Here is a 26806-nt window from a genome sequence, read left to right on the forward strand (position 1 = left end):
CAACTAGCGTTAACAGTATTGTCGTAGTATTTTGCTTTCGCCATACTGGTATGTAAACAAAATGCCTCAACGGATCTGTCGATGAACGTCAAGAAGGAAGAAACCGTTTTTAATACTCAGTCAGTGTCAGACAGTCTCGCCATCAAACCGATGTACCTACTTTCATCCGCAATGACAACCTATAAACGAAAGTTGTGAAGCAAAAGGTAACAATGAGAAAAAAAAAAAACACGAAGGCTGGACCCCCGTGGGGTTGCACTATATATGAGGGACCAGGGGTGACGAAGTACCAAGGGTTTTAGGTATTGAATAAGGATCGCGGGAAAACTACAATAGATAGACATTTAGTGAATTTTTGTCCGAAAGGATGGTAATTTGTAAGATGCTGATATAAATATTGATAAGGGATGGGAGGCGGGGGGTGAATTTTCGGAACCTTCTTTTTAAAGCTTCCTTGAAGCCATTCCTAAAGGATAAGTGAGGGGAGGGGTGAAAGCTTTTAGGGAGGGAACGAGAGGTCGATTGATATTTCTTGCAGATTGTAAATTGCAGGGATCGCAGTTCTTATTCCGCGCCGATCTTGCTGAGGTTGTCTATGGTTTGAGCTTATCGAAAAACGCATGACGTGGCGTCAGTTTTTACATATCGATTTTAGGCATTTCTTATACAGATTTTAGGAATACCCACTGATACACGACATGATGGGCCGGCTCAATATCTGTGGCAAGAAGTGCAGCTATCGCTACATTCTATATTGTCGATCACTCTTTCATCTTAGATGAAAAGCTGAATAACGTAAATACCGAAGTATGCTTCCACAGAATTTTTAAAGTTTTTAATGGTGGCATAAAACAAAATTTATTTGTCAGGAGCAGAGACCTGAATTAATACAACTGCTTGGTTTTTTGGCTTTTTTTTTTTTTTGCGAAAAGGAATGAAACTTTCTGTAATGACCAGCGGAAGTGTCTGATATGGACCGCATTTTGTCATGAAGATAAATATTAGTTTGCAAAAATTAATGCGAAGATGGATATTAGTGGAACGTTGTTTTCCTTTTGTTGCTGTTTTTAAAACTGTTGATGTTAAAATTAAAATAAAGCAAAATTTTGGGGTCAAATCGGCATTGTCAGTTTAAATCTGAAGGTGCGCATTCTGTGCATAAACTTTTAATAGCCTGGAAATAAATTTTACTTCGACATTTGAGACATGAAAGCATCCAGTATATGATGAGATTTACCTTAGAAAGATAACTTTCCTGACCAGCAGTTTGGCACAGTCAGCCAAGAGTGAAAAATTTTAATTGCAGTAAGGTAGACTACGGTGAATATAGTATTTCTAAAACAGAAAACAGTAAGGAAAGGCTTTTAATATCCGAATGTAAAATCTCGGTCCATATTTCTCTTACTTGAGATTTCTTGTTCGATATTTAACATTGTCTAGACATACGATACAAAACGATCGTTAGGTGACACACATGAAGCTGACCGTTTTAACGGTGAAAACAACCAAGTAGCACAGGCGAAACTTCAATCGACTCACCAGTCGATGGAGGACATTCCCCGTAAGAATACATTAAGTATGGTCTCAACCACATGAAAAAAATTTACTCTGAGGCACCTCTTATTTCGACGCTTTCTCTGATACCAAGATGTCGGCTAGGGGTGGATTCTACAATACGACGAAAACATTTTGTTTTTCCATGGAACCAACGGAGATTTGATTGAAAAATATTTATCAGTTGAAAACATGTCTTTCTAAAATTAAACGAAACTGGGTATTGTGGCACAAATTGATGAAGTTACCGTTTGGGAGCGGAACGTAATGCACGCACCGATCGTAATGCGCGCACCGATCAATCAATCCAAAGCTTAAACATCCCTTTCCCTGGCCCAGGCAACCGTTGTCCGTGCCCGGGGAGGGGAGCGGGTGGGGAATCTGAACCCTGCCTGGTTGGGGTGGGAAATTGGAACCGAATGTGTCATGTCTTACCAGCGGAATGCAAGTGTTATTCTTTAAATGTGGAGGTGTTTAGGGTAAATAGTTCATTTTCGTCGGCGAATGGCTCAAAAGAAAAGATTTACAAGGTCTAGGTTTTAAAGCTTGGTCAATCTGTAGAAAGTCACGGTCGCGAGGTAAAATCGTGGCTGCGAAGCTTCCACAGCGAGCAACAAGCGTGCCTCGATCTCATTCTCCTCGCGGTTAAAATGTTGGCAAGCTAATTAAGCGAGAGTGCGCAAGCCTATTTTGAGACTGAGCTAGGGAAGGATAAAAAAGGAAAAAAAGTGAAAGCGCACCAAACACTCTTCAGGCTTAGCGTAACGGCCGGTGTTGTCCTTCATCTCTCCACACAATGCTTTCAGCGCGGTATCCTTATCAAATTAAGCGCGTAACCACTACGTACGATTCACACGTGCACTAACTGTGCTTTATTCTGCTCCAAAATTACAAAGATGTAAATATATTACTTAACAAACTGTCTCGATGAAACAAACTCTGTTTCATTTCTCTCATTTAATACATAAATATTTTTGAAGCAATTTCCTCCAATTATTTAGGCTTTTCCGAGCTTACATGAGTAATCTATCAGTTGTTGAAGAAAGCCGTCGTTAGGTGAAATTTCACGCTTGCTCCGTACGCTTCTCACCGCCTCTTTCAGTTCCATTTCTTGATCTCTCACTAAGTACGCCAAGACAAGGCTTACGGATCGGCTAACGCCCTCCTTGCAGTGGACATAAATCTTCCCGTTAAGCTTTCCAGAATTCTTGGTTCCGACAGCTTTTGCGATGAAATCGGACGCTTCGTCGAAAAAGCGGTCGAGTTTAAAGGTGAACATGTCCATGGCAGGTATGCCATGGTAGATGATGCCGGATCCTCTGTAATAATCCGGGCCTGTTTGAACGTGGTACAGCTTGTTTCCATGCGCGGCATTCAACACATGGGTGATCCCTAGGTCTTGTAGCTCCCCTTCATTCATAGCCGTTGAGCTGGAAAGGAAAAGGATAGAGGCGCTTAATTTAATGGGTACGAAGGCCGGATTCAGCCCGGCTCGAGCTAGCGAGAAGTCACGCGCGAAGTTCAGATGACGTTCCTTTTCCGCAGTTCTGATCTATCTAACGCGCGTCAATTGCATTCTTGCCGTGCGCCTGCTAATGCAGACACTCAGGAGGTTTTACACTTTTCCAGTACAAGACTACGTTACAAATTTTTTTCGTTTACAGCAGGAACTGAGAATTCTCGATTCGGAGTCTGGCGCAAAGCCTTTTTCTCCGTTCACTCTTCTTTCTCTCACTCGATGGTATATTTCATAAAAAAAAAAAAAAAATTGGAATTTGGCTTTTTCTAGTCACCTTTAGATTCCTGGGAATGGTTTACATGCTATATTTTTAGCAAAAAAGTACTTTGAAGTGAAAAGTTACTCTCCACCGCCAGTGGCTTCAATAACAAGGAATCATGAGGGATAAAACAAAACCAAAATGACCGACATATAGCGAAAGACGAAATAGACCGTCATACGCACTTTCCTTCCTCAAACTTGGCAGTCGCGACAAACAATACAGCAGCCTTCTGGAGAAAAGAGTCACTAGTCTAGGTTACCCCTTGTCTTAATCTTACTCTGGGTTTGTTTATATTTCAATTCTTAATCGAAAGTAAGTATGCGGGACCTCTAGGTATCTATAACTGGATAATATTTTTCAGAAAACAGCTGCCCATTAATTACTTAGTGGGGTTTTTCCGAACACTAGCACTTTTCTGCTCTGTTGGAGCCCGAAACGACGTTACCATGGAAATATGACATCAATCAAGACCGTCGCAACAATCGGTGCCAGAAGACGTGATATTGCAATGAATATTGCCAAAACTAAAAATGGTTAAATTAACAAGAATGATCGCCTTCGACTCGGAACTTAGATGAGTGACCAAAATGGACCACTTGGCATACTTAGCTAAGGAAATTATTGTGCCTTACAACCTCGTCTAATATGTTTTCCATGAAAACAACGACAACTACAACAAAACGAACAGAATAAAGAAATTAAAGTGCGGAAACATGATATAGACATTTTAATGTTTAAAAATGAGCTTTCCGCCTACAAGCTCAAAGATAGCTTTGACGCAGATGTTAATACACCCACTCAATAATAATCCAAAACTTGTTTATAAGGACTACCCGAGAAGCCAAAAAAAAAGTTTGAAGAGAAAAATACAAGAAAATTTGAGTGTGAAATTGATTTTTTAAGTCAACTAGTGGGAAGACTTCTCGTGCAAACAAGCCATTTAAAGGCGTTATCCAAATTTCTGTGCGTTACGGTTAGGCGTTACTTACGTGACAGAAATGTCACGCACTCGAGCAAGAAAGTTAGACAACAAGGAATATGTTCACTACTGCAGTGCTGTTCATTATCATTTTTTTTAAAGTTTTGCGAGCGAAAGAAGATATTTTATTGCAAAATATTAAATACCAGGTAAAAGAACAAGTTTTGCTGCATGACACTTCCTATGAAGGGCCAGGAACTCGCGATAGAGTAATTGGAACAGTTTATCGTAAAATTTGCATTAAAATGTTTCAATTTCCTCCGTGGACAGTTTCGATCCCTTTATCAAACACCAACAAGGAACAAAAACCACCACTTCGCCTGAGAATCTGAAACCTGTTAAGAACCAGGATGCTGTATTCGTTTAGAATTTACGTGGAGCATTTTCTGTCAAATTATAGCAACATGTAGAAGAATTCACAGAAGAACTCGGAGTGGAAGAACCAAAAGGAAAAATCTAAATCCCAAGCTTTGACGTGTAAAGCTTTCTAATCCATGTTCGATCTTTGATCTCGCTAAAAAATTGTCTAACTCTTCGAAAAACAGGTGAAAATAACTACTACTATACGTAGCTCACTACCTATAAAACAGCTGGAAGAATAAAACTGCACTTACGCTTCGCCAACGAAGATTCCTTCAAAAACTTCGTTGTAAGCATCATTAGGCATCATATAGAAACCACCAGCAGGCTCAGTTATAATATTTTGTAAGTCCTTGACGGTGGTGTTCGGGGAAAGCGAGGACACAGCACCTGACACCTCCGTCTCTTCAGCCATTTTGTTTACATCCAGCAACTACTGGTTCCGGTTTGTAATATTGAACTGCATTCTGGGCCGGGTCAAGATGGCGGTCGTGAGAAGTGTTTTTCCGCTTCAACAGTTAACTTCACTTCAAAGAGAAGTTTTAAGTCAAACTCATTGACGTGGACAAGAACAGTCTCAACGAGGTCACAATTGCATCAAGTGGTCCAACAGATGTCTTTGAGGTTAAGAAAGAGGAATCTTGTAGTGGAAACTGAACGCAAACAGAAGGCAAGATGGTTGATGTTGATGTCGTAGAATTAACAGTCACATGTGCAGCAGCAGCGATAATAATGGCAGCTCTTAGTATTTTATTATTCTACTTTTGTACAACTCGAACGCAAAGACAGAGATACCGCAAAAGATGTATGAACTCACGTCAAAGTGTCGAACATGTACAGAGCCAAATTAAAGAGTACCAAACAGCTAGGGCACAAGAACTGCAATCCCGCGCCCCAACGAGCAACATAGAGGAGACCTCGTCGAGGGATTGAATATAAGGTGTCACGAACCATCGACCTAATTTGTCCAACGAAAGAATAAAGGAGAGACAATGATAACGTTTTACGGGATGGAAAATGATACTGAAATTGTACTAACAAGTAAAAGAGTAAAAAAGGTTATCATGAGATACTGTTTTGGAAGAAGAATAGCTTGGAGACGAAGTATAAGAGATGTGCTTGTCAAAACAGGATAAAACATAAGATTGTGAACAAGACTTTTCGCACCTATTGCACACAAACATCTGCCTCAAACTGACAAATGTGTTTAATCCTTGAATAAAATGTTCTCTTTAAATTATTCTTCAAATATTTCTAACCACAAACACCTTATCAAAAAACAAATATTAAATCAGAAAGAATTATAAGCAAAATATCACTGACAAGATACCAATGATAACTTAAATTAGATACAGGCAAACCACATGAAGCACAAACATAAAGTGTCAGGAGGCAGAACCAAACCAATTCGTCAAACACTAAAGAGAAAAGTGATCAAATCAGATAGCTGAATGTCATTTTTGCATATTCTTTTGCCAATTCCAGTCATAAATCAAAAGACAATGCCATAGTAGTCAGTTCTCCCTCTGTAACAACAAAGCAGATGTAGTTTTCTCTATATTCTGTGACCATCATCCTTGGTTAATCCCAAGTCATTTTCTTTTGCTCCAGTTCTTCTCGTTGCTTATCTTGTATTTGCTCTAATTCCTCTTCAGTTGTTGCCTCAGTTAAATCCACATCCAGCTCTTCTGTTCTCTCCAGTGCCTCTTTCATGAGTTCTTTTGGACTTGGTAGTTTCATGAATGCATCAAATACATTTGGTACATTGAATAACTGTTGATCACCTGAGTAAAGGAATGAACACAACTGTCATGAAAATCTTGTCAACTTTTCGTTTTGCATCTTTTATGACATTTCATCAAAAAATTAATTATTGACTCCTTTTTGTTGGCAATGAAAGGGGAAATTATTTTCACATGGTCTATTTGAGAGTTTAAACAGATCTTGAAAAGTAATGGACATTTCAGTTTTATTTCCTGGGCTTGGGAAGATGTCTGAAATGGCCAGAGATTGATTTTTAAGGACAAATTTTTCTACAAATGCCTTAAAATATTTTCCTGTGACATGAAAATGCAAAAAAGGACAAAAAAGATGGAAAGATAGATGATCACAAGAGTACATATATGAACTTTGTCGCAAACCACAACCCAAAATGTCAATGCAGGCCATGTATCAGTGAGACAATCATGGTCACGTACCTCTTTGTTTTGTTGCAAGAAGTCCCAGGTTCTCAAGTTGTTTTAAAGGTTCTGATGGATCATATTTCAGGGTCACTTGAAACTTGAGATTCATCCAATCTTCAACATGCTGCTTCAGCTCACCAACTGTCATTCCTTCATAATGCAACCCAGTTCTGTGGCCACCACCTACATCAAGGTATTTACAGAGAGGTACAAACTCAAGATAAACCAGTTAAACATGCAACTAAAAATGCCACTTGATGTGTCTTTGTTTACATACGGCAAAAAATCAGGGAAAATTTAATCAGTGTTCTCCTTTTCAGGTAGTAAACAATAGAATTTACTGCCTAAAAACCGCTCTGAATTCTTGAAAAAATTCAACTGGTGAAAGGATTACTCTACCATTTTGAAAATTTATTTCATCTGTTGTGCTCAAAATAAGGGAAAACACTTGTAATATTGCAGGTTAAATACTATGTAATGCTTTCTCTACCAATTTAGAAAACAATAAATTTAAAATGTTTGATAACTGTTCTTTAAAATACAGTTTGTGTAAAAGTAAATGGACCTTCTAAATTAAAGTATTAATAAACTTAACTTTGCCAGGGCCCAAACATAACCTAATACACTTCTTTCCCAAGTCAAATTTCTGCATCAATTTACCCTTAACACCTGACATCAAATTCTCCATACCCTTTTCTAAAGATTTCCTTCGGCACTGACAAGGAGAATTTGTTAAACAATCAATCTTGTGATCTTAATGAATGCTCTTGAAAGCAGTATTACTGTCAGGAGAAATTAAATCCTGGCCACTCTTAGGGTGTTAGGGATAGAGGCTTACTTGACCTTCTAGGAATGCTTTAATTTTTTTCACATATTGAAGATTGTTGTACAATTAGCTTATTCGCAAAATTTGAAGATTGGAGAACAAGGTAGGAATGATAGGAGCTAAAGAAAAGGAACCAAAACAGTCAACCTAATAATTATAAAGATTTCCCATGTTAAATGTCTACGTTAATGAAAGAGAGGCTGCCATGAGGCGAAAAAGGTAACTGACTGAGCAAGCTAAATAAATCATAAAACGGAGAAAAAAATCAGCCATATGGGCTTGCGTTATGTTGGTAAGAGCATCAAGTACAACTTTTGTTCGAAAATCCAGGAATTGAATTAACTGAGTTCAGCACAACCTTGCAAGAATATACAACACCCAAGAATACTTATCATAAATCAGAAATTTTAATAAAAATGAACTATTCCCTGAAGTACCTGATAGGTTTAATGGGGCTTGAAGGAAGCTGTATGCCAAGAGGGTTCCCTTGAACACCTCATCTTCCGCTCTGTCAGCCAGCAGAGTAAATAAGGCACGGTTGTTTGCAATGGCCTTAAAGTAGAGGGTCTGTGACAAGCGCACGAGATAGGAATTCCTTTTATTTTTATAGATTGTCCATGCTCTTACAGCCACAACTCCTGCCACAGATATGGCAATATAAATCCATGATATCTTGTAATCAGCCAGGAAAGAAACAAGCTTAATCACTACACTTGTGGCACCGATTGTCAAAGTTGCTGCCAATAATCGTTGATCAGACTTTGTCATCCTTATTTTTCCTTCTGGAAGTAAATGCTCTAGATTGGCACACCGAATATCCTTGAAGGACTTGAACATTAGTTTACTCTGCTTTTTGGAACGAATGGCGATAACCACCCTCTTGTACCTCTCAGCCTTGATTGGTGTTTTAAATCTTTTAACAACTCTACCGGCAACCCTGGAGTACCAACGCCCTGTTTCGCCAGGTTCAAATTCTTTACCAACCACCCATATCCGTAGAACATCATACTTGTTTGGGTCAACACTGACAAGTACACCATCTCCTGCATCATGTTCTTTTAAGGCACTGCGCACATCTTCAACTGGTAGCTCATAAAAGTGAGCCTTTTCTAAGAGTTGAGATAACTTTTCCAGTAGCCAGAACTCATTTTCTTGTCTCTGCTTCTTTGAAGTTTTAAGGAGAGTTAAAGTCTCTTTGTCAGGGTTCAAAGGATCATACAAAGCCTTAGAAAGAAAGAGAAGAAAGAGATTTGTTTTTATGGTTTGTTTTTCTTTCAACTTTATTAAGCTATGGTTTAACTTGAAAAAAAAAAAAAAACAATAATGTGAAAGCACCATAGTCTCTCATGAGCTTCCATGATTTAGTCTATACACTTGTAACTTGATGATTAATTAAATCTATGGCAAAATGAATTGAAAAATTTCAAGGTTGGGCATTAAATGAGGTGACAAGTGCACAAAATTATTTAAGAGGTTAAACCCCTTTTTGATTCTATTCCCAATTTATTATCCTGATTCCCTGATAAGGACTGCTTGCTCCATTGCTTTATGGCTTTTCCTTATAAGAGGGTCAAACTGTAGGTGAATGTGAATTATCTTACTGGGTACTCCCCCACAAGGACTTGTGCCACTGTGTAGGGTTGAGCTTCCTTTCATGTTGGACTGGAAGAGGTTATGGAAATCAGGGCATGTCAGGGAAGTCTGCTGGTGTAGTTTTTGTGGTGCCAGTTGTCCAACGCAGGTCCGCAGCTATAGGGGCCAGTACCTGCTGACTACCCTGCCGTTGCAACCTTAGGTGGCCTAGACAAATTGAAATTTGTAATTTTCTTCCTTTTCACTCCCTAAGGTCGACCAACCCTTTACCGGGACGTATCTTCACTTCTGATGTCTCAGTTGCAATGGCTTTAAGCTTAACGGATGGTGATTAGTGCGGTGACTAACCTTCAACTCCCCAAGAACTCCGTGGAACGTCCCAGCTATGGCATTGTCCAAGTTAACAGCAAGATTTTGAAAGTAACTTCTGTCGTTTGAGTTTATCAGGTTTTCATCTTCTACTATTCGCCTTATGAGTGCTTTTCTGGTCATAGGGACGAATTTTCGAGGGACGTAGTATTCAGATGTACCAGGCGTTCCTTGTTGAAGGGCAGTAGTTTGTTCCTGTTGAGCACCCTTTTTCGAGCCAAACAGGGTGGGCAATTTGAGAAAAGAAGATGCAGAAGCTCTTCGAAGTTTTATATAATTCCCAGTCAAATTGGGGAGAGAAAAAATGTATTTTCTACTGTATGGAAGCATTGTCGGAAGGAAAGATGGCGACAGTCAACTTTGTCCTTAGAAGACTGGGTATGAGTCTACTAAGGACAAAGTTATTTTAAGGAGAGGAGAATTTGCTATCTTTCTATAATCAAGAAATGGATAGATGTTCTAGTGTTCTCGGATAAGGACGAATAAACCGTAGGCCCCGTCTCCTGCAGGGTTAGGGGTAGGAGACGTTAATTTCCCACGCATGAGAAAAGCCCCATGGGGAGTGGTCAACTCATGTATTTAAGAATTTAAGAATTTTTAAAACGTCTCCTACCCTAACCCTGCAGGAGACGGGACCTCCGTTTATTCGTCCCTATCCGAGAAGACTAGAATATCTAACCATTTCTTGTTGTTATAGAAAGGTAGCAAATTCTTCTCATTTATTTTAAGACCTTGAGTATTGGTCCGGCCGGGGCTTGAACCCTCGACCTCCTACACAACAGTCCAGCGCACTATCCATTGGGCTAACTGGGCGGCGGTGTCAGGGAATGGTGTATGTATATGTATGTATGTATGAGTCCTTATTAGGCCCTTTCGGCTGGCGCGCGCTTTTCTGATCACTCAACCTCTTGCTATTTTTCTTCCAATATTGGCGTAAACCTCCTTCACAAGTACACACTCCACTTTATTCGAGATTACAAATAAAGCGCCCTAAGCTCGAATTTTGGCGACTAGATCACCTGTGTTTTCCCGCGTTTTTGGCGAGCTTTTGGCAGTTTGCTTGTTTCTGCCGTGGGCTCCTTGGCGTTGTGATAATTGATTGCCCGGTGTGACGACTTTTGTTTTGGTTTTACAACATTGAATTGAGAATTTGAGATGAGCTCTAAACTGTAAGATGGAAGCCCTAAGATAAAGAGATTTGCTAGTGCAACGGGAGACGAGAAACAACAGCAGAAAAGCCTAAAGACTTCCGGTTTTTGTAACTAAGACCGCTCTCTTTTCCTCTTTATGATTTAATCAGTTTGGGATCTCCCAATACCGCAGATCAATCGAAAGAAACATCCGGCTTATACGATAATCCATCAAAAGGATTACTTGACTTTGTTTCCTCAGTAGAATGTTGCTTTTGTAGAGGGTGACAACAGTCTGAAACAATGAGAAAAGGTTAAAAAAAAAAGGTGATAAACTTTTAAGCAAAATCTGTTCTGTAAATTGGGATAAAAAATGCGAAAATAACCTTGTAATACAAGAGGAGTTAAGCGTGACGTCTAGATGAGTAAGTGTCTAAACAGAAAATTGGTTCTTCTCATTGTCAGTCGTTTGTACGCTAAACAGCTGAACATACTGATACATACTGACAGTGGCCGCGACCAAAATAATTTTCGCTAATTTCTATGGGAAAAATTAGGGATTTTAGGAAAAACGACAACAAGCAGAACTCTGTAATGCCGTTTTTTCGCCCCCGCGAGCGTCATTGCTTAAACTTACCACAGTCACAACGCACGGCAGGCGAGTAACTGGTAATATAAGAGAATTGGGATTTATGAAATGACAATTTGATAAATGGTGGTTTCATGCACGGACCCCGTGACTTAATTTTGTTGCTCATCGGTCGCTCCGGTAGAATTTGAATGGTATAGTGATTGCGCTAGCATGATTTTAGGCATAATTTGGAAAACGAGCATAATTTTTTGTTCTTGTTGCAAAAGTAGCACTACTAGCATAATCAGCGTATTTTTACTCTTTTGTCATCACGACATTACATGTTCGATCTCTAAAAATTGATTATTTTCATGTTCGGTCTATGTTTCAGTTCGTCAATCCAGAGGACTGGGCACGCCGGAAGTAAACATTGCGCTTGTCCCACTCCTTCTTTCGCTGGCAACAAATTGGCGTTCGAGAGAAACGTGACGCTAATGTCATACATTTTGACTCATTAAGTCACCGCTTCTAGTCTGGATTGAGTCCAGTAGTTAATTGTGTTCTATCTGAACAAGTATAAACTCAAAATAAAGAAGATTTTTTTTTCGTGCTTATCAACAATAAATGTATAATTTAGACTTTTTTTGTGTTTCTGTTTTGAAAAGCACTCTACTTGATTTAAGAAAAAGTCGTATAATCTTAAAAAACGGGCATAATTTTGAGCATAATTCGAAAAAAGATTGAGAAATGCTAGTTGCATGACAAGATTCTATGAGGGCTCAAGGCGGGCTCATGACATATAATAGGATTTTTTATACCCACACCCCTGATGGACGATCCCTCACGATCACGGTGGCTAAGGTCAGTAGGCATAATCTTTATTACAGATCGCTTGCTTAACTTAGCTTCGTGATCTCATATGACTGACACTATGGTTAAAGTTTTTCTAAGTTTTATTAGAGTCCCTTAATAGGAGATTTTTGAAAAGTTGAATTTATGGATGCGAGTGACCTCGTACCTCATGGGGGCATTCGCCCGGTTGGAACTGGAAACCATGCAAATATTAGGGTGCGGTGAGAAGTTTTATCAATGAAATCCTCGAAGTTTCTGAACAACAATAGTAGCCACACCTGACAACTAAATGTTTGAATGATTTATGTTTTGTCGTAAGGCGGCATTCTAGTCCTCAAGGAGGACCAGGTTTCTCTCTATGCTTGTTTTTTTTTTTTTTTTTTTCGATAATTTTGTCTCTGTTAGACCTCTTAGGTCTTATCTATGACGAGAAAACTCTCCAAAGTTGCATGGAATTGTCTTTGTTTACGAAAAAAGCTTTGTTTCCGGCCTCGAAGCCTTAAATAAATTTATTCTTTGCCAGCCGGTGAAAACACCTGCACCTAGCCGCCTCAGAAGGGACGCGCAACAAGTGGATGATATTTCCAAAAAAAATTAAACCGTTTTCCTTCACCTAACAGAGGTTAGACGTGAAAACTCGACGACGATTTGTCAATATAGAAGGGATTCTTAACCTCAGAACTCATTATTGTACGTGACATTCTGAGGAAATTCACGGCGCAACTTTGCGCTCACTTCACTTCCGGTTCTCAACAAAGCCGATGCATTATGAGCATGCGTAAAGACGCGCGCGCGCGACAAATCCAGAAGTCGATCAGAAGAAGGCGTGTTGTGTTTTGTGAGAAGTTTGAGAGTTTGTAGAGCGGAAAATTTGCCTTCCAGCGATGGGTTAGTAATATTTAGTCGTTTAAGTGGTAAATACTTGCAATATTTTTTGCATTGTGGGCGTTCCTTTGAGTTTGGACAGGCAAACGATCGATGTTGCGGCCTATAGGTCGCAGGAGAGAGCTGGGTCTCATATTTTGCTTTGACCGCTACTGTGGGTTGAGGCGCAGTCTTCAAAAACTGGTTTACAATTTTATCATTTATTTATAACGTATAGCTTCTTGTCATACTCATTCGTATCCAATTTCTGTCTTTTTTCCTTGGTGAACGGACTTTCTGTCTACTCATGATGGCTTCGATCAAAAAATATTCGTTCACGTCAAAAGCGGTGAGTACTGCTTGTCGATTCCGAATTGCTTTCAGATAACAATCTTTCAATTTGACTCTCCTAAACAACAGGCATGTATGTTTTCTACTGCACAGAGCGCCAAAGGTATGGAAGGCTACGTTGGGTTTGCTAATCTTCCAAACCAAGTTTTTCGCAAGAGTGTCAAGAAAGGATTCGAATTCACTGTAATGGTGGTTGGTAGGTAACATGCTTACTACTGAAATTACGGAAGATTAATGTGTACGAATAAATTAATTTGAACACATGTCACTGCCTTCTTCTGCTCTACTTAGAAGGAATTGAGTAAAACCTAATGTGCACCGTGTAATTTTGTAAAATTTTTGAGGGAATCTCGCGCAGAGTATGAACCCGGCATGTTTTACGGCATGGCGTGAGAAGACACGAGACACATATTTCACTTGACGGAGAACGTTCCAGTTGTTTAGCCATTGTTTCGCTACTGTTCGATGAAGACTCGTAGATTACGCTGTCAAAAGAAAATCATTTCTCTTTGTCACCAAGTGATTTGCTGTTAAACGTGAATCAGGAAATTCGTGTCATTATATTTAATATAACCAGCGTATGACTCGATCGTGGTTTTGCTTCACCAGCTCTACAATTTCCTGTTAATTTATAAGTGAATATTATTATTCGACAGCCGATCTTGAGAGCGTTTGTATAGATACATCATACAATTTACATGCAGGTTATCACGGAACGAAACCGAAAAAAAAGCAAACAAGAAATATCGCACGAAAAGGCGATACCTTGTGTGTAAAAATTCATATGAATTTCACTTTCATGTGTTTTAACCCACTCACTTTGTGTGCGTGATTCCTTAAAAACATTCTCTAGGCTCTTGAGGTCAACTTTCATTCATTGATAAGAATCAAGAGGCGCCAATGACTCTTATCTTAGATTTCAGCTTAGCGATGAAACATTTTCGAAGGTATATGGAATTTTCATTATTTTCGTGTCAGATGAATATGTTCGCTTTGACAAGACGGCACTTCAAGTTATAGATTTAAGACTTGTGCGAGATCGAACAATAGTTTAACTATTAATCATCATTATTATTTTTTTTTTGCTTGATGACCATGTCTAGTGTTTTCTTGTCTTCGGTATCTGTTGTTTTCAATTGAAGAATTATTTTTGGCACGGATTTTTGTTTCGTGAAATGTCACTTAATTCTAGATGCATTTTTAATCCTCTTTGCGGGACGTAGATTTAGTCAACTAGTCGAAACTTTTCTTTTGTAATGACCGAGTAGAAATCCAACTCTATTCCCAATATAATTTGCATATTTTGACAATTTAATTGCCTTTGAAAACGATTGTCTCGTGAATTTCTGTTAGAATTTAACATCTGCTTGTAAATTGATTACTTTCTTCAAAACGAAATAGAATCAGGTGCAAAATCTCCACGTGTGATTCAAACTAAAACAGATGTAAGAAGCTCTACTGAACCATGGGTGATTATTTTGTTTTTCGTCCGACCACCATGGCCATAAATGTACTTTGCTATGGCATTTGTGGCAGCAAGAGATTACCACTAGTTGTCCAAATATTTTTCTTTATAAAACATGTCATTTCCTCAAAGTATTAATTGAAATTCTTGTCAAGAAATGTTTATTGTGTAAGTAAGCAAGGTTACTCAAGGGGGCCTTTCATTTATTTTCATACCTTCCACAAAATTTAGGTAAGATCCATCTTGTAACTTTTGCAAGAAGGATGTGTAACTATGAAAATTTGTTCTATTCATCTCTTTGCAAATTGCATCTCTGTGGGAATCCTTGAAGCTTGAATTTACCAGCAGGCTTTATCACTATTGTTTTACCTTGAGATTACTTTGCAGTACTTCCTTTGGTACGTGTCCACCCATCTTTTGTGGTCAGCCACTCTATTGTGGCATTGTTACTGCAGTCCCTTTACCACTGCTGTTAATTGTAGCTTTGCCAAAATTGTGAAATTGGTTTTAATATGCTGAACTTTCAAATTCCACATATAAAGCAAGTTCAAAATGTTTGTCAAATTTTAGTCAATGTTAATTTTTGCCACAGGTGACTGTTACTAGACTTGTGTATTTGATTGCGGAAACATAATGCCCAATTATGTTTTGAGATTTTAATGATATTTATTCAAGTAGCACCAAAATCTTTAGATTTGGAATTTAGTATTTGGTTGTAAATTATTTTGAGCTGGGAATGTCAGTTTTACAGCAACAGATTATAAGCTTCCAAAAGGGTTTTGGGTTTTTTTTTTTTTTCATTAACTGCACATGAAGGTGATGCTAACTAACAGCTGGTTTCTCCTCATAACTTTTCACTTCAAAACCTTCCCAAGAATATGTTCAATATTTGACAATGATATTATTTATTTGGTTTTCTTCGGACTCTTTTTTTTTTTGCGTTGTTTTCAATTTAGGTATGGTCTAAATTTTTTTAAGTTGTAAATGTCACCATGTCGTAAATTGTGAATTTTTGAGTTTGTGGTGTTACTTTTCATCAGCTTTTAGTAATAGAGAAGATTGCATAAAAAAATTGGATCTGTGATAAAATCATTTTTACTGTATTTATGAAGAGGCTTGGTGAAATGTGATATAAAGTGCATTTTATTTGAGAATTAACTTTGTAACTCTATCCTGAGCTTTTTTTTTTTATATAAATAACTGTTCTTGATACAAAGTATAAATTGAGGTTTGATTTCAATTGGTTTCTTAGAGTTTGACTTCCTCTGTGAGGGACCTATAATTACTAATTGTTATGCTTACACTGTTTATCACTGTCACAGTGGTGATGGCAAGATTCATCATTTCCAGTCTGGTTGATAGTTGTTAACAGTGTTAGCCAAGATCAAAGTTGTAATTTTTACAGCAACTACCCAAATATTATCCCTTCCCTATTCTTAGTATTTGCCATAATGTTCGTGTTGATATTCCAAATATTGCAGTTTGCCAACTTGTCAGCCAAGCACATTGGCAAGAATTATTTATTACTTATATTTAGCCCTAAATGCCTGTCTCCTTTTCAGGAACATTAATTCAAGTGGTACTGTATAACTGCATGACTTTTACATTGTCAAGTTATTTGAGCTTTTTCTTTTGTTTTGGAAACATGAGTCTTGCTCGGTACTGCTTGTAAATGTACAGACTCAGCTTTTTTCTCATGTAGTTGAAGTATAATCGTACTTTACCATTTTAGGTCACAAATAGATCAATCTTTTTCACATAATTGGAAGAACTTGATATTATGAGAATACTTGGGGGTTTTTTTTCTCAGGTTACAGAATTGTATAATCATGGAAGGGTACTAAGCTGCTTAATAAATATTCATGCAAAGCTAGAGGCTATTACTTTCATTCTACAGTTAAAAGCTTTACCATAATCTAGCTTAGAAAACAGATGTGTTTTAACTTGTTGGTGGTAATGAAAACAATATCAAGATATTTTTATTCTTAGACATTTACAAGAGTCAAAGTTCATTCTCTTTTTTTTTTTTAAGTTTTAAGTTGCATGGCAGGTGTAATTGAATATGCATCATATGGTATATAGGTTTTACTGTAATGGCAAATTGCCACATTAGTATAATCAGCAACATCCCAGATTTGACTGACCATTTTAGTGTAGGCAAAAGCTCTTTTCTTGAAACTGTCTTGTGAGTGTTAACAATATCAGCCTCTCTTGATCCTTTGGCTTTAGATTGAATTGAAATGTCAAGTGATAGCAGTGTTGTGGTGTTAAAGGAAGAAAAATATTTATTACGTTTTTTTTTTTTTGACCTTGGGGCACTGTGTGTGTATTTTTGCTTGCTTGTTGATGCTTTGTTGTGAGGTTGAAATTTTTAACAGAACCATATTTTTTTTCTAGGTGAAAGTGGATTGGGGAAATCAACACTCCTCAATTCACTGTTTTTAACTGATATCTACACACCTGCTGCATATCCAAGTGTAGAGGAAAGACTAAACAAAACTGTTTCAGTAAGTGATTGCTCTATACCTGGCAAAATATTTTGAGTTAATTGCTCTTTACCCAGAAGTTAAAATACTGGTAATTGGATACTGCAAATGGTGTTAAAAATTGTTATGGCAATGAAAAAAAATGTAGAAGGTTCTTTTACATGTGCTGCGGTTTGCTTTATCTGTACTTGTGAGCTACATTTACAAATTAATTGGGAAATGTGATTGTTTGTTTGTTTTCCCCTGGTTTCTCTCTACTTTTAGATGAAGAAAGTATAGTGAAGTTTTCCTTTCATTTTTTTTGGAGTAAGAGAAAACTAGGAATAAAAGATAAATTTTTGTTTGTTATTCTTGCAGAAAAAATTGCTCAAAGCAAACTTAAAGATAAAACAGCCTGAAAATTAACCCATTAATGGCCGCAGCTTTTGTGGAAAACTGTGTTTTGAAGCTAGTCGAGCAGATTTCGGGTCACTGTTGTGGTTTTAAAAGCTCAAACTTACCAAAAACCGCTTGACAGCTCATGCACTTGACGGCCTTTCGATCCAAATGCAAAATGGCGGCCTGAAAATCTCGGGCACGCGCAGAGAGCAAAATTTCGACATAGTTTTTGGGTTGAAAAGTCATGCCCCACTTATGACTTCTACTTTTCTCTCTTTCTCCTGCCCTTTTTTTCCCCTCTCCTTGCCTAAAGTTTCTCCTCACTTGCTGGAAATTGAGTAGGCTTCATTTTGGTGTAGAGATTTTTCAGAAACTACTCATTATTTTCAAAGCACATGCTCGGAAAGGTAGGTGGGTAGTGAAAGACGATTTTCGTGCAGATTTTCAGGTCAAAGTGACACGGTTTTTTGGCTATTTCTCCAATCTCCTCCACTCGATTGCGCTCCTTCTGGTATTGTCTGTAAGATATTTTCAACCTGTTCAAGTAGGTGCTCGAATTCATGCTCCAGGGCTAAAAGTGATGACGTCACAGGGCGTAGAAAGGGTGTGGGTCCCCATGGGCGCATACGGGCGCACTGGACGTCAATGGGTTAACATAAGTTAGTTATTCCATCAGCCTTTCAATAATTGACTTGCTGAGGGAAAAAAACTGTGTTGTAGTTAAAATTTGGGAATTTTGGATTGGAATTGTTTTTGTTTAATGTAGATAAAACCTTCAACAATCGAGATGAAAGAGGGAGGTGTGCGACTGAGACTAACTGTTGTTGATACTCCAGGATTTGGAGATGCTGTTGACAACACGGACTGGTAAATCACAGCAGATTCTGATTTTTCTATTAACTTAAAGGTGTTCTATTGCAGTATTATTATTATCAAAAGAAAAGAAAGGGTCTGAAGCTTCTTACACTGCTCATGATTGTTTTTTTTTTTCAGCTGGAAACCTATTATTGAGTACATAGACAACAAATTTGAAGAATATTTAAATGCAGAATCAAGAGTGTTCAGATCACCTTTTCCAGATGACAGAGTACACTGTTGCTTGTACTTCATTGCTCCTACAGGGCACTGGTTAGTTCATTTTGCAAATTATTTTTCCTTTTATTTTGAAAAACTTTTGACCTCTGTTGATGCAATAGTGACACAGTGGTGAAGAGACTTTGACTATTTAAGATTCATTGCTATTTTCATTTTTCAGTCTAAAACCTTTGGATATAGAATTTATGAAAAGACTTCATAACAAGGTGGGCTTGTAACCTTTTGTTGCACTGACAAGCTTCTGCATTAATTTACACCTTGACTCATGACCCCTTAATTCCCATGATCTGATTGTTAATTCTTTCCTCTAGCTGCTGCATATTTCTTTGTAATTAGTTACGAGAATTTTGTGTTAGATCAAGATAACCTCTGCCTGATAAGTCTGTGTAGTCTCATTACCTGTTTGCTTAATAATGTATGGATATTAAAGGGAGAAGATACAAGTTAACCACTCAACTAACTACTTATTTTAGGTGAATGTTGTACCGGTGATTGCAAAAGCTGACACTTTGACCCATGATGAGTGCACCAAGTTCAAAAAACAGGTTTGAAACTGTCATTTTTTTTTGCTTCTATTGTAGTGCCTTGTATGGAAGTATTATTAAAAAAAAAACCTGCTATTTTATTGTCAGATACTTAAAGAAATAGAGGAAAATGACATTGGAATTTACAGATTTCCAGACTTGGGAGGAGATGATGATGATGATGTAGCTGCTGTCAGTATGAAGGTATCAATTAACTCTCAGAAAAGGAAGTCTTGCATGATGCTGTTCTTGTCTGTAAAAGTGCAAATTTAATGCCATGTGATTTGGGAAGCATATACTTGCACTTGGATATGCAGGTAACTTGTTTCATTCCGAACATAATTAGGCAGATGGACTAGTACTAGACGCATCTGGCTCGTTTGTCAAGACTAGTCTGCTTCTGGTCTTGGACAAGTCCCATACGAGTTTTGTGTGAATTTGGGTCCCCTTACCTTTGAGTTGCACTGTAACTTGGATTTTGTGTTTGTGCTTTATTGTTATGGAATAATATTATTTTGTTTACAGGACAGAATACCTTTTGCCGTGGTTGGTAGCAACACGGTGTTAGAAGTTAATGGAAAGAGAGTGAGAGCCAGGGTATATCCATGGGGTGTGGCAGAAGGTATTGCCTGCCATGACATTTTTTTTCACAAATTCTTTGCAAAATCTCCAATTGAAGTTTACAAGCCTTTTTTTTTTTTTTTTTTTTTTCACCCATTTTGCCTCACTACCTGATGCATTGTTCAGCATTTTTTAACAGCCGCTGTAAAAAATTTAAGCATTATGCCAGTAAAGTTTGATACTCCACCTGCAATGTGCATGTATTGTTGATAGTGTTAATTACATAATCATGTGTTGTAAGCTCCGACCTGTCTTTATGAATACAACTACTTGTTGGAACATTACCGATAGTCGATGTCGCTTATTTGCTTGTCTTGCGGGATTATGAACTGTTGATTTTAGTCTCCAATGATTACTTTCATTGTCTCTTTTCGTTTTTCAGTTGAAAATGTAGACCACTGCGATTTTGTTGCTTTGAGAAATATGCTGATCAGGTAAGTACAATGATTCTTAACAGATAAATCCTCGTGCTGTACCAGTCAATAATATCAAGGCTATTATTTAGGCAGATGTGCCTTCTGATAATATTTTGTTCCCTTCAGTTTTACCGTGCATTAAGTTTAAACCCCGCAATACGTTTATCCAAATATACTCTTTCACTCAAAAGAAACCAAAATCGATTTTAATATATAATCTCTGGATTAGTGCCGACCTCCTTTCGAGAACAGGTCACAGGTGCTGTAGCATAGTTCGAAAACTGAAAAAATAAGCGTGGTAGCCAACACCAGTAGGGAAGGGAACATTTTTGCTAGCTTCTTTTGGCATTACGATCTAAGTAACTGGGAAAATTTCAGTAATTTATAAAGGACTCTTATTGCGTGAGTGCGCGTTAGATAATAACCGATAGCTTTGATGATCTCATATCAAACACGCGTAAGTAGAGTGATCGTCTTATTAATAATTTCCGCATGATGTTGATAAATCTCTTTAACTTATTATTTTCTTTTTGAATAAGCCAACTAATCGATTATCAAAGATTGACTTCCGTTTTATTTGTTAAAGCTAAGCCAATCAAACTTATTGAATCGGATTATTGAATGATCCAGTTTTTGATAATATTGGATAACTCCCTATCCAGGCGTAGATCCATTGTGAGGCCATGACCATTTGCCCTGACGAAGGACTAAACGCACAAAACGTCAGCCTGAGTTTGCAAAAGTTTGAGAACACTAAACGGACGAGGGGCTTGGAAACCAGGCAGACTCTGAACTCGACATGATAACCCCAATATCTGCTGCCGATATTGGGTTTTCTTTGACTGTATGCTCTCGACCAATCAAAGTTTTCATAGCAGGTCTAATGTATGATATTATCGACTCATTGATGAAACCAAATTTTATTGTGGTACTCCCCACCGACGCAGCAACACAGGTTCTTAAGAAACTTATCCCCTTTATTCATGAGCAAAAATATTTGTATTCCTTTAGAACGCACATGCAGGATCTCAAGGATGTGACGAATGACACTCATTACGAAAATTACCGCTGCGAAAAGCTGGCAGCCATGACTGTTGGCTCACCCACTAATCAACCAAGTTCTAAGTAAGTAACTTTACTTCGCATCAGGTTAGCTTGAGGACCATTTTCAAAATCTCTTTAAGAGAAATTCAATGTCGAATGTCACGGGATTACATTGATTACTCTGCCCTCTGATTGGCCTAGAAATCTCACGCACCATCCTCTAAACCATTCAGGTAAAAAACTGAAGAAATAGACTGTCTCATAAATTGTCACAAGAACAAATCTTCAACGAGCAAACAAAGGAACAACCTAACTAAACAATAACGAAGCAGTTTTACTTTCGATAAAAATTGTGCAACAAACCAACTCTATTCACTGTATGGTTGTCAAGAAGCGTTTTGTTTTCTACTGAGACATTCATATTTTTCAGAGGTGTTAAACATCAAACAACCATCTTTGATAATCTTTTTGTAGCGTCTCGCTAAGTAGAAGTCCTCTGGAACAACTGGAAGCTGAGAAAGAGGAACGAGAAATGAAACTGAAGAAAATGGAGCAGGAAATGGAGCAAGTGTTTGAAATGAAAGTCAAGGAAAAGAAAAAGAAGCTCAAAGATTCCGAGGCGGAGGTGAGTTGGACGGTGTGTGTGAGCATTAAGGCGAAGATGGACAGCTGAGGCTGAACCTTCGTAGCAATCGGTCTTTGGTTTTAAGACACTGCATAGTAAAGCGCTCTTTTGTATTAAGAAAACATTTCAGAGTGAATATCTTTTCAACAGCTCGGCAAGAAAAACGAACAGATGTGGAAACAGCTCGACCAGCAGAACAAGGAGCTGGAGGAAAAACGAAAACAATTCGAGAAGGAGAGGGGACAGTATGAAGAAGAACTGAAAAGTAATGGTCTGAAGGGTCTGGAACGGTCTGACTCCTCCACCAAATCACTCAAGTAGGTCGACTCCTTTAAAAAACACATGTGGTCTTACCTTTGTAATAGAACGAGAGGTGTCTCAATTACCTAGTTTACAATGGACGTTGTTGAGACAAAAGGCTGTCATAAGTAGTTTGTTTGTTTGTTTTTTTTTTATTTTAATAAACAGACCCTTCTTCAAAAAGGCTGACTGAAAGCGAAAGTTACTCCGTCTTAGACAACTGTACTCAGGAAATTTAGACCAGTGTCCAAAAAAGCACTCCTATAAACTTTCATCGCCCACGTGATTTTTCAGACCAGAAAATTGTACTTCGGTTTTAGACCTCCAGTCCGACGAATGTCCGTAAATATATGTTTTGATGTGAAATATTTCTTTGTGCTATTTGAACCATGCATTTTCCTTTAAGGAACCACATTTCCTGATGGTACGATTTCGGTTGCCGTTTTGAAAAAGGGCCTGTTTGGCATTATAGAGTAATTTGTGTCGTTGTGATAACCCCTCATCGGCGACAAAATTTGTGATTTTTGTGGGGATCGTTTAAAAAAATCACTACTATTTGACTTCCTCGTGATTTTTGGCGATTGCCGGAAAGCTTAGCTCAATACCGAACATCAGGGGCAGGGGAGATGTATGAAGAAGGGGAAAGGGGGTTGGGGAATTATAGTTAATATCGTTAGTGCAATTTTTTGTCCAATAGCCTTTATGCATGATTACGTTTAGCCAGAGGAATCGTTTGCTCAACATTTCTGTGTTGCCCCTGTCATCTTCGTGTTGGTTTTACGTGGAATTTTTTTTGTGGATATAAGAGCTTTTACAATACATTCCGCAATAAGAAAGCGAGGCTTGGGTATACGTTACGTAGCTTTCCATGAGGCTACGTGGGTCTTTGGCTCGTCCGTCTGTGTTAAGACCTGAATTATAACGTACGATGACATTTCGAAGAGTGTGATTAATAGTGCTGGAAGAAACTGTGGTTTTGCTATTGTTTTTTGTTTGGAGTATTTGTTGCTCGTTTTTAGCAGGTACATGCTTATTTAACAGCTGTAAGAGATGAAGTTGGCGTTGGCGCACCCTTTCCTCCCCCCATAATTAGATAAACCTCCCAAACTTATCAGTGGAACGTTGTGAAAGCGATTTTGCTCCCCTCCCAGACATGCTGGCTGTGATGGTCATTGTTAGAGTAAAAAGCCTTTCTCATGTAGACAGTTTTCTTGTTTCTGTGCTCTCAGACATCTTATGTTAGCCTGGTGGAACTCTTGGAGCGCTTTTCGATGAAGTGTCAAACTTATAATCACGTTTGTTTTGAATCCTGATTGGTCAAATACGTTCGAGTCGCCTTCTCAATCGATCAGATTCTATTGGTTCTTCTTGAAGACGCGTTGTGATTGGTTTAGAAAACTCGCGCTGGTCTCCTAACCAGTCACACGCAAAACTAGAACCAATTATGAATCGGAATGAGTTTCATTCTACATTTTTACCTTGAAATCCTATTGGTCGTTTTTGAATTTACCTTGGTTGTGATTGGCTCCGCTGTGGTAACTTCCCTCGCTGTGGCATTACAACACTTTTTCGAAGTGCGCTCTAAATCGGAAGACTCTGAGGAATCTTTCATTTTCTTTTTTTGTCTACAGCGTTTGCTGCAAAGTAGTCTCAGATCATTTTTATTGCTTAAATCTGTGCAGTTCCGCTTTTTGGCTGAGTAAGTGCTGCTGCGCAATCGCTTTGTAGTATCTACGTGTTCAACTTTCGTGCCCGAAACGTTAAATTAGGTGAAGGTTCTAACAAAGAATGTTTAAAGCTTAGCTGTTTAATATAGTTTGCAGTAAAGTTGCAAAACTCTAAAAAATAGCCATAAAATAGCCATTGTGTTAAAACGAGGTGTTTTAAATGGTCATTTAAAGACTGCTTGACACTGACAATGCGTGTTTAAATATTCACACAATGAGTTACTGTCGCCGTGTATGTAACGTACTGTGTTATATCTAAAACCCTTAGATAATTAGCTATTTCACGGCTGACAATCACAAACTCCTGTTAGCTTTCCGTCTGCGCACACTCTCTAGCCATAAATCATTTTTAAAAATAACAACGTGATCATTTGTCTACACAGAGAGAATCATCGAGCTCTTTTCCATGGAGCATTGTGTTTCCCAAAGGCGTAAATCTAGAATCAACAAGGTACTGACGTGTTTTTTTTTATACTCCTGAGTCAGTAAAAAATAGTTGTTTTCTACGATAAACAAATTTATTTTGTTCAGAAATGCAAGGTCCATTGATCCTGCCGCCATAAAAGCAATAAACTTAACTTTGCCAAATAATGCCATGTAAAAACCGTGGTTAGGTGCTTACAATAATGCCTTAAAAAAAGTTGTGAAGTGTACTAAAAATCTCAAATCCAGATGGGTCGCCTCGTTTTATTTTCAGAATTAAATATGCAGCCTCGAATTAATTGCTAAACCTAAAGCTAATCTTAAAAACCGCAAAGTTCATATCTCACCATTCATTTACTCTTTAATCTCTTGGTTCGCTAGGAGCGAAAGCTAACTTTAAGATGTCTGGGCAGCCCCGTAAAGCTTTGGGAAATCAAGTGCGCCTTTTCCACTGTTCTTTTTCTCGTACGGAATCTACAATAGCGGAAAGCCAATGTTTTCCGTAGACAATAGAACTAAACAGTAATTTTGAAAAGAAAAAGGCCAAAATCTAAAGTGTCTTCATCCACGCGGCCACATTTTTTATTTAAAGGCAAAAAAGGGTGTTTGCAATGAAGAGTTTATCTTCATCAGGGTCTATGGTAGCCCTTGGAGATTTTCGTTTTGCCCCTCCCCTCCCTATCGTTTATTATTTCACGTGCATGTTTGTTAGTCCCACCTTAGCCTGTGGTAATTCTGCTGCGGCACATTTGTTATCCCAGGGTGGGAGGGAAGTGAAACTGTCTCCCACCCCGCACACGATCGTGCTTCGCGTTGAGTAAACTTGTTTCTCCGAATCGAGTCAGTCGGAGCACGTTCGACTCTTTACCAGATAAATTTCCAACCGAAAAACTTCGTATGGAAGTTCACGTCCGATTTCGAACAAACCGGATGTGAGCTTTCTCTTTAACATGGGCCAGGGGATTAAATAAAAATTTTGTTCATCTTTCAGAGCGTCGGGAATACCTTATTGCTTCTTTTTAATCTGTTAGTAACTAATATTGATGCTTTCCACATGCTTTTGATCTGTGGTTTTCAGGGGTGGTCGTCGGGGTTTGCCGTTTCAATCTCATCGTAGAAGCTGTAAGATTTCGCTCCGTTTGTGGTGCACAAGCACGCTCGATTTTTGCACCAAGCACCATCACCCAGATCGAATTAAAAATATTACCTCTAAAAAGCATGTTACTTTTCTCTGGCACGCATTTCCCGTAATGCCAAAAATGGGAGGCAACCGCGTTTTTGTTGAACTATTTGGTTCGCGTCGAAAACGACTTGCGAAAATGTTCTCAAAGGGATAAATTGGTAGTTGATATTCAAAAGCCATAGAAATATATACAAATTAGTGTGGAAATTAACCTCAAAGCTAGGTTTTATACGATCGAGTACACTATGGAGAGTACATATTGACACGACTGATGTTCTGATGTTTTTAGGAAATTCGTTGTGCTTCGCAAATGAATCGATGAACGATGGCGATAAGCCATTGAAATAATATTCTTAACAGATATTGGATACGGCTTATATGTTAGTGTGCTCTTGTTTACCTTACAGGTCCGTAGATGGGTTCGTGAAGGAAAAAGATAAAGAGAGCAAGAAAAAAGACAAGAAAAAGGGTTTCTTTTAAATGACTTTTACCCCAGAGAAGACTGTACCACGATAAAATTAGTTTATTATGGACACCTCATTAACATATTTGGTGCGACCTTAGATTCGACGAACTACGGAGACACAAGGAGAACGCAGCGCGCGACACATGTGTAGTTGTTTTGTATGAGTGCGCGCGCATACATGTGTAGTTGTTTTGCATGAGAGTGCGCGCGCATAAGAAGTTTTAACATTGAGTGGAGAAAGCGTGACTTGAAAACCATTACTCCCCGAAAATAAGAATTTTGGTATTACATCGTTTTAAATTGTTTTTCTGCCAAGAGTATATCGTTTAAAGATTATTTAATGTAAATTTGAAAATGTATTGTGGTTATTTAGTGTACCAACATTCATTATACAACTGAAGTTAAGTGTGTAAGGGAAGAATAAGTTTTCTTTGGAGCAGTTTTGAGTAAAATTTATTAGCTTGTAATTTTTAGTTAAAAATTAATCGCTGTGATCAGGGTTTACATTCCCCTATCTCATTTCATTTAAAAACCTGTTTAGCGAGAGTTTGTCGTGCCATTCTGACTTTCCCCTCGGGAGGAGGGGGGGGGGGGGGGGTCAATGTGCCTGGACCGTTTTCGGTGCGAAGAAGTAAAAGTA

At 38.3% G+C, this 26806-nt stretch overlaps 3 protein-coding genes across 5 annotated transcripts; 1 reads left to right on the forward strand and 2 right to left on the reverse strand.

Moving 5' to 3' along the window:
- Window positions 1–2411: 2411 nt before the first annotated feature.
- On the reverse strand, window positions 2412–5226 carry LOC111326904 (dual specificity protein phosphatase 3). The gene is made up of 2 exons (XM_022930987.2): window positions 4929–5226; window positions 2412–2984 (listed from the first exon to the last, which is right to left on the reverse strand). Exons 1-2 carry the CDS (start codon window positions 5087–5089, stop codon window positions 2552–2554), a joined length of 594 nt encoding a protein of 197 aa, XP_022786722.1. The 5' UTR covers window positions 5090–5226; the 3' UTR covers window positions 2412–2551.
- Window positions 5227–6116: 890 nt separating this feature from the next.
- Window positions 6117–10022, reverse strand: LOC111326903 (transmembrane protein 143). Its single transcript, XM_022930986.2, has 4 exons — window positions 9625–10022; window positions 8121–8907; window positions 6873–7040; window positions 6117–6458 (listed from the first exon to the last, which is right to left on the reverse strand). The coding sequence occupies exons 1-4, from the start codon at window positions 9973–9975 to the stop codon at window positions 6256–6258; spliced, it is 1509 nt and encodes a 502-aa protein (XP_022786721.1). The 5' UTR covers window positions 9976–10022; the 3' UTR covers window positions 6117–6255.
- Window positions 10023–13203: 3181 nt separating this feature from the next.
- Window positions 13204–26633, forward strand: LOC111326853 (septin-7). 3 transcript variants are annotated; one of them, XR_015999277.1, is made up of 16 exons: window positions 13219–13411; window positions 13507–13609; window positions 17276–17385; window positions 18509–18609; window positions 18736–18870; window positions 18998–19043; window positions 19311–19382; window positions 19470–19565; window positions 19887–19983; window positions 20365–20416; window positions 21410–21523; window positions 21917–22067; window positions 22218–22384; window positions 24478–24545; window positions 25596–25639; window positions 26108–26167. XR_015999277.1 is itself a non-coding variant. In XM_022930934.2 (15 exons), the coding sequence occupies exons 1-14, from the start codon at window positions 13370–13372 to the stop codon at window positions 24527–24529; spliced, it is 1338 nt and encodes a 445-aa protein (XP_022786669.1). In that variant the 5' UTR covers window positions 13207–13369; the 3' UTR covers window positions 24530–24545; window positions 26108–26633. The 3 variants fall into 3 exon arrangements, 2 of the variants coding, with proteins under 2 accessions (XP_022786668.1, XP_022786669.1); XM_022930934.2 differs by lacking the exon at window positions 25596–25639 and having other exon boundaries at window positions 13207–13411; window positions 26108–26633; XM_022930933.2 differs by lacking the exons at window positions 24478–24545; window positions 25596–25639 and having other exon boundaries at window positions 13204–13411; window positions 26108–26633.
- Window positions 26634–26806: the final 173 nt, after the last annotated feature.

Source organism: Stylophora pistillata, chromosome 3 (genome assembly GCF_964205215.1).
Source record: "Stylophora pistillata chromosome 3, jaStyPist1.2, whole genome shotgun sequence".
Classification (NCBI taxonomy): domain Eukaryota; kingdom Metazoa; phylum Cnidaria; class Anthozoa; order Scleractinia; family Pocilloporidae; genus Stylophora; species Stylophora pistillata.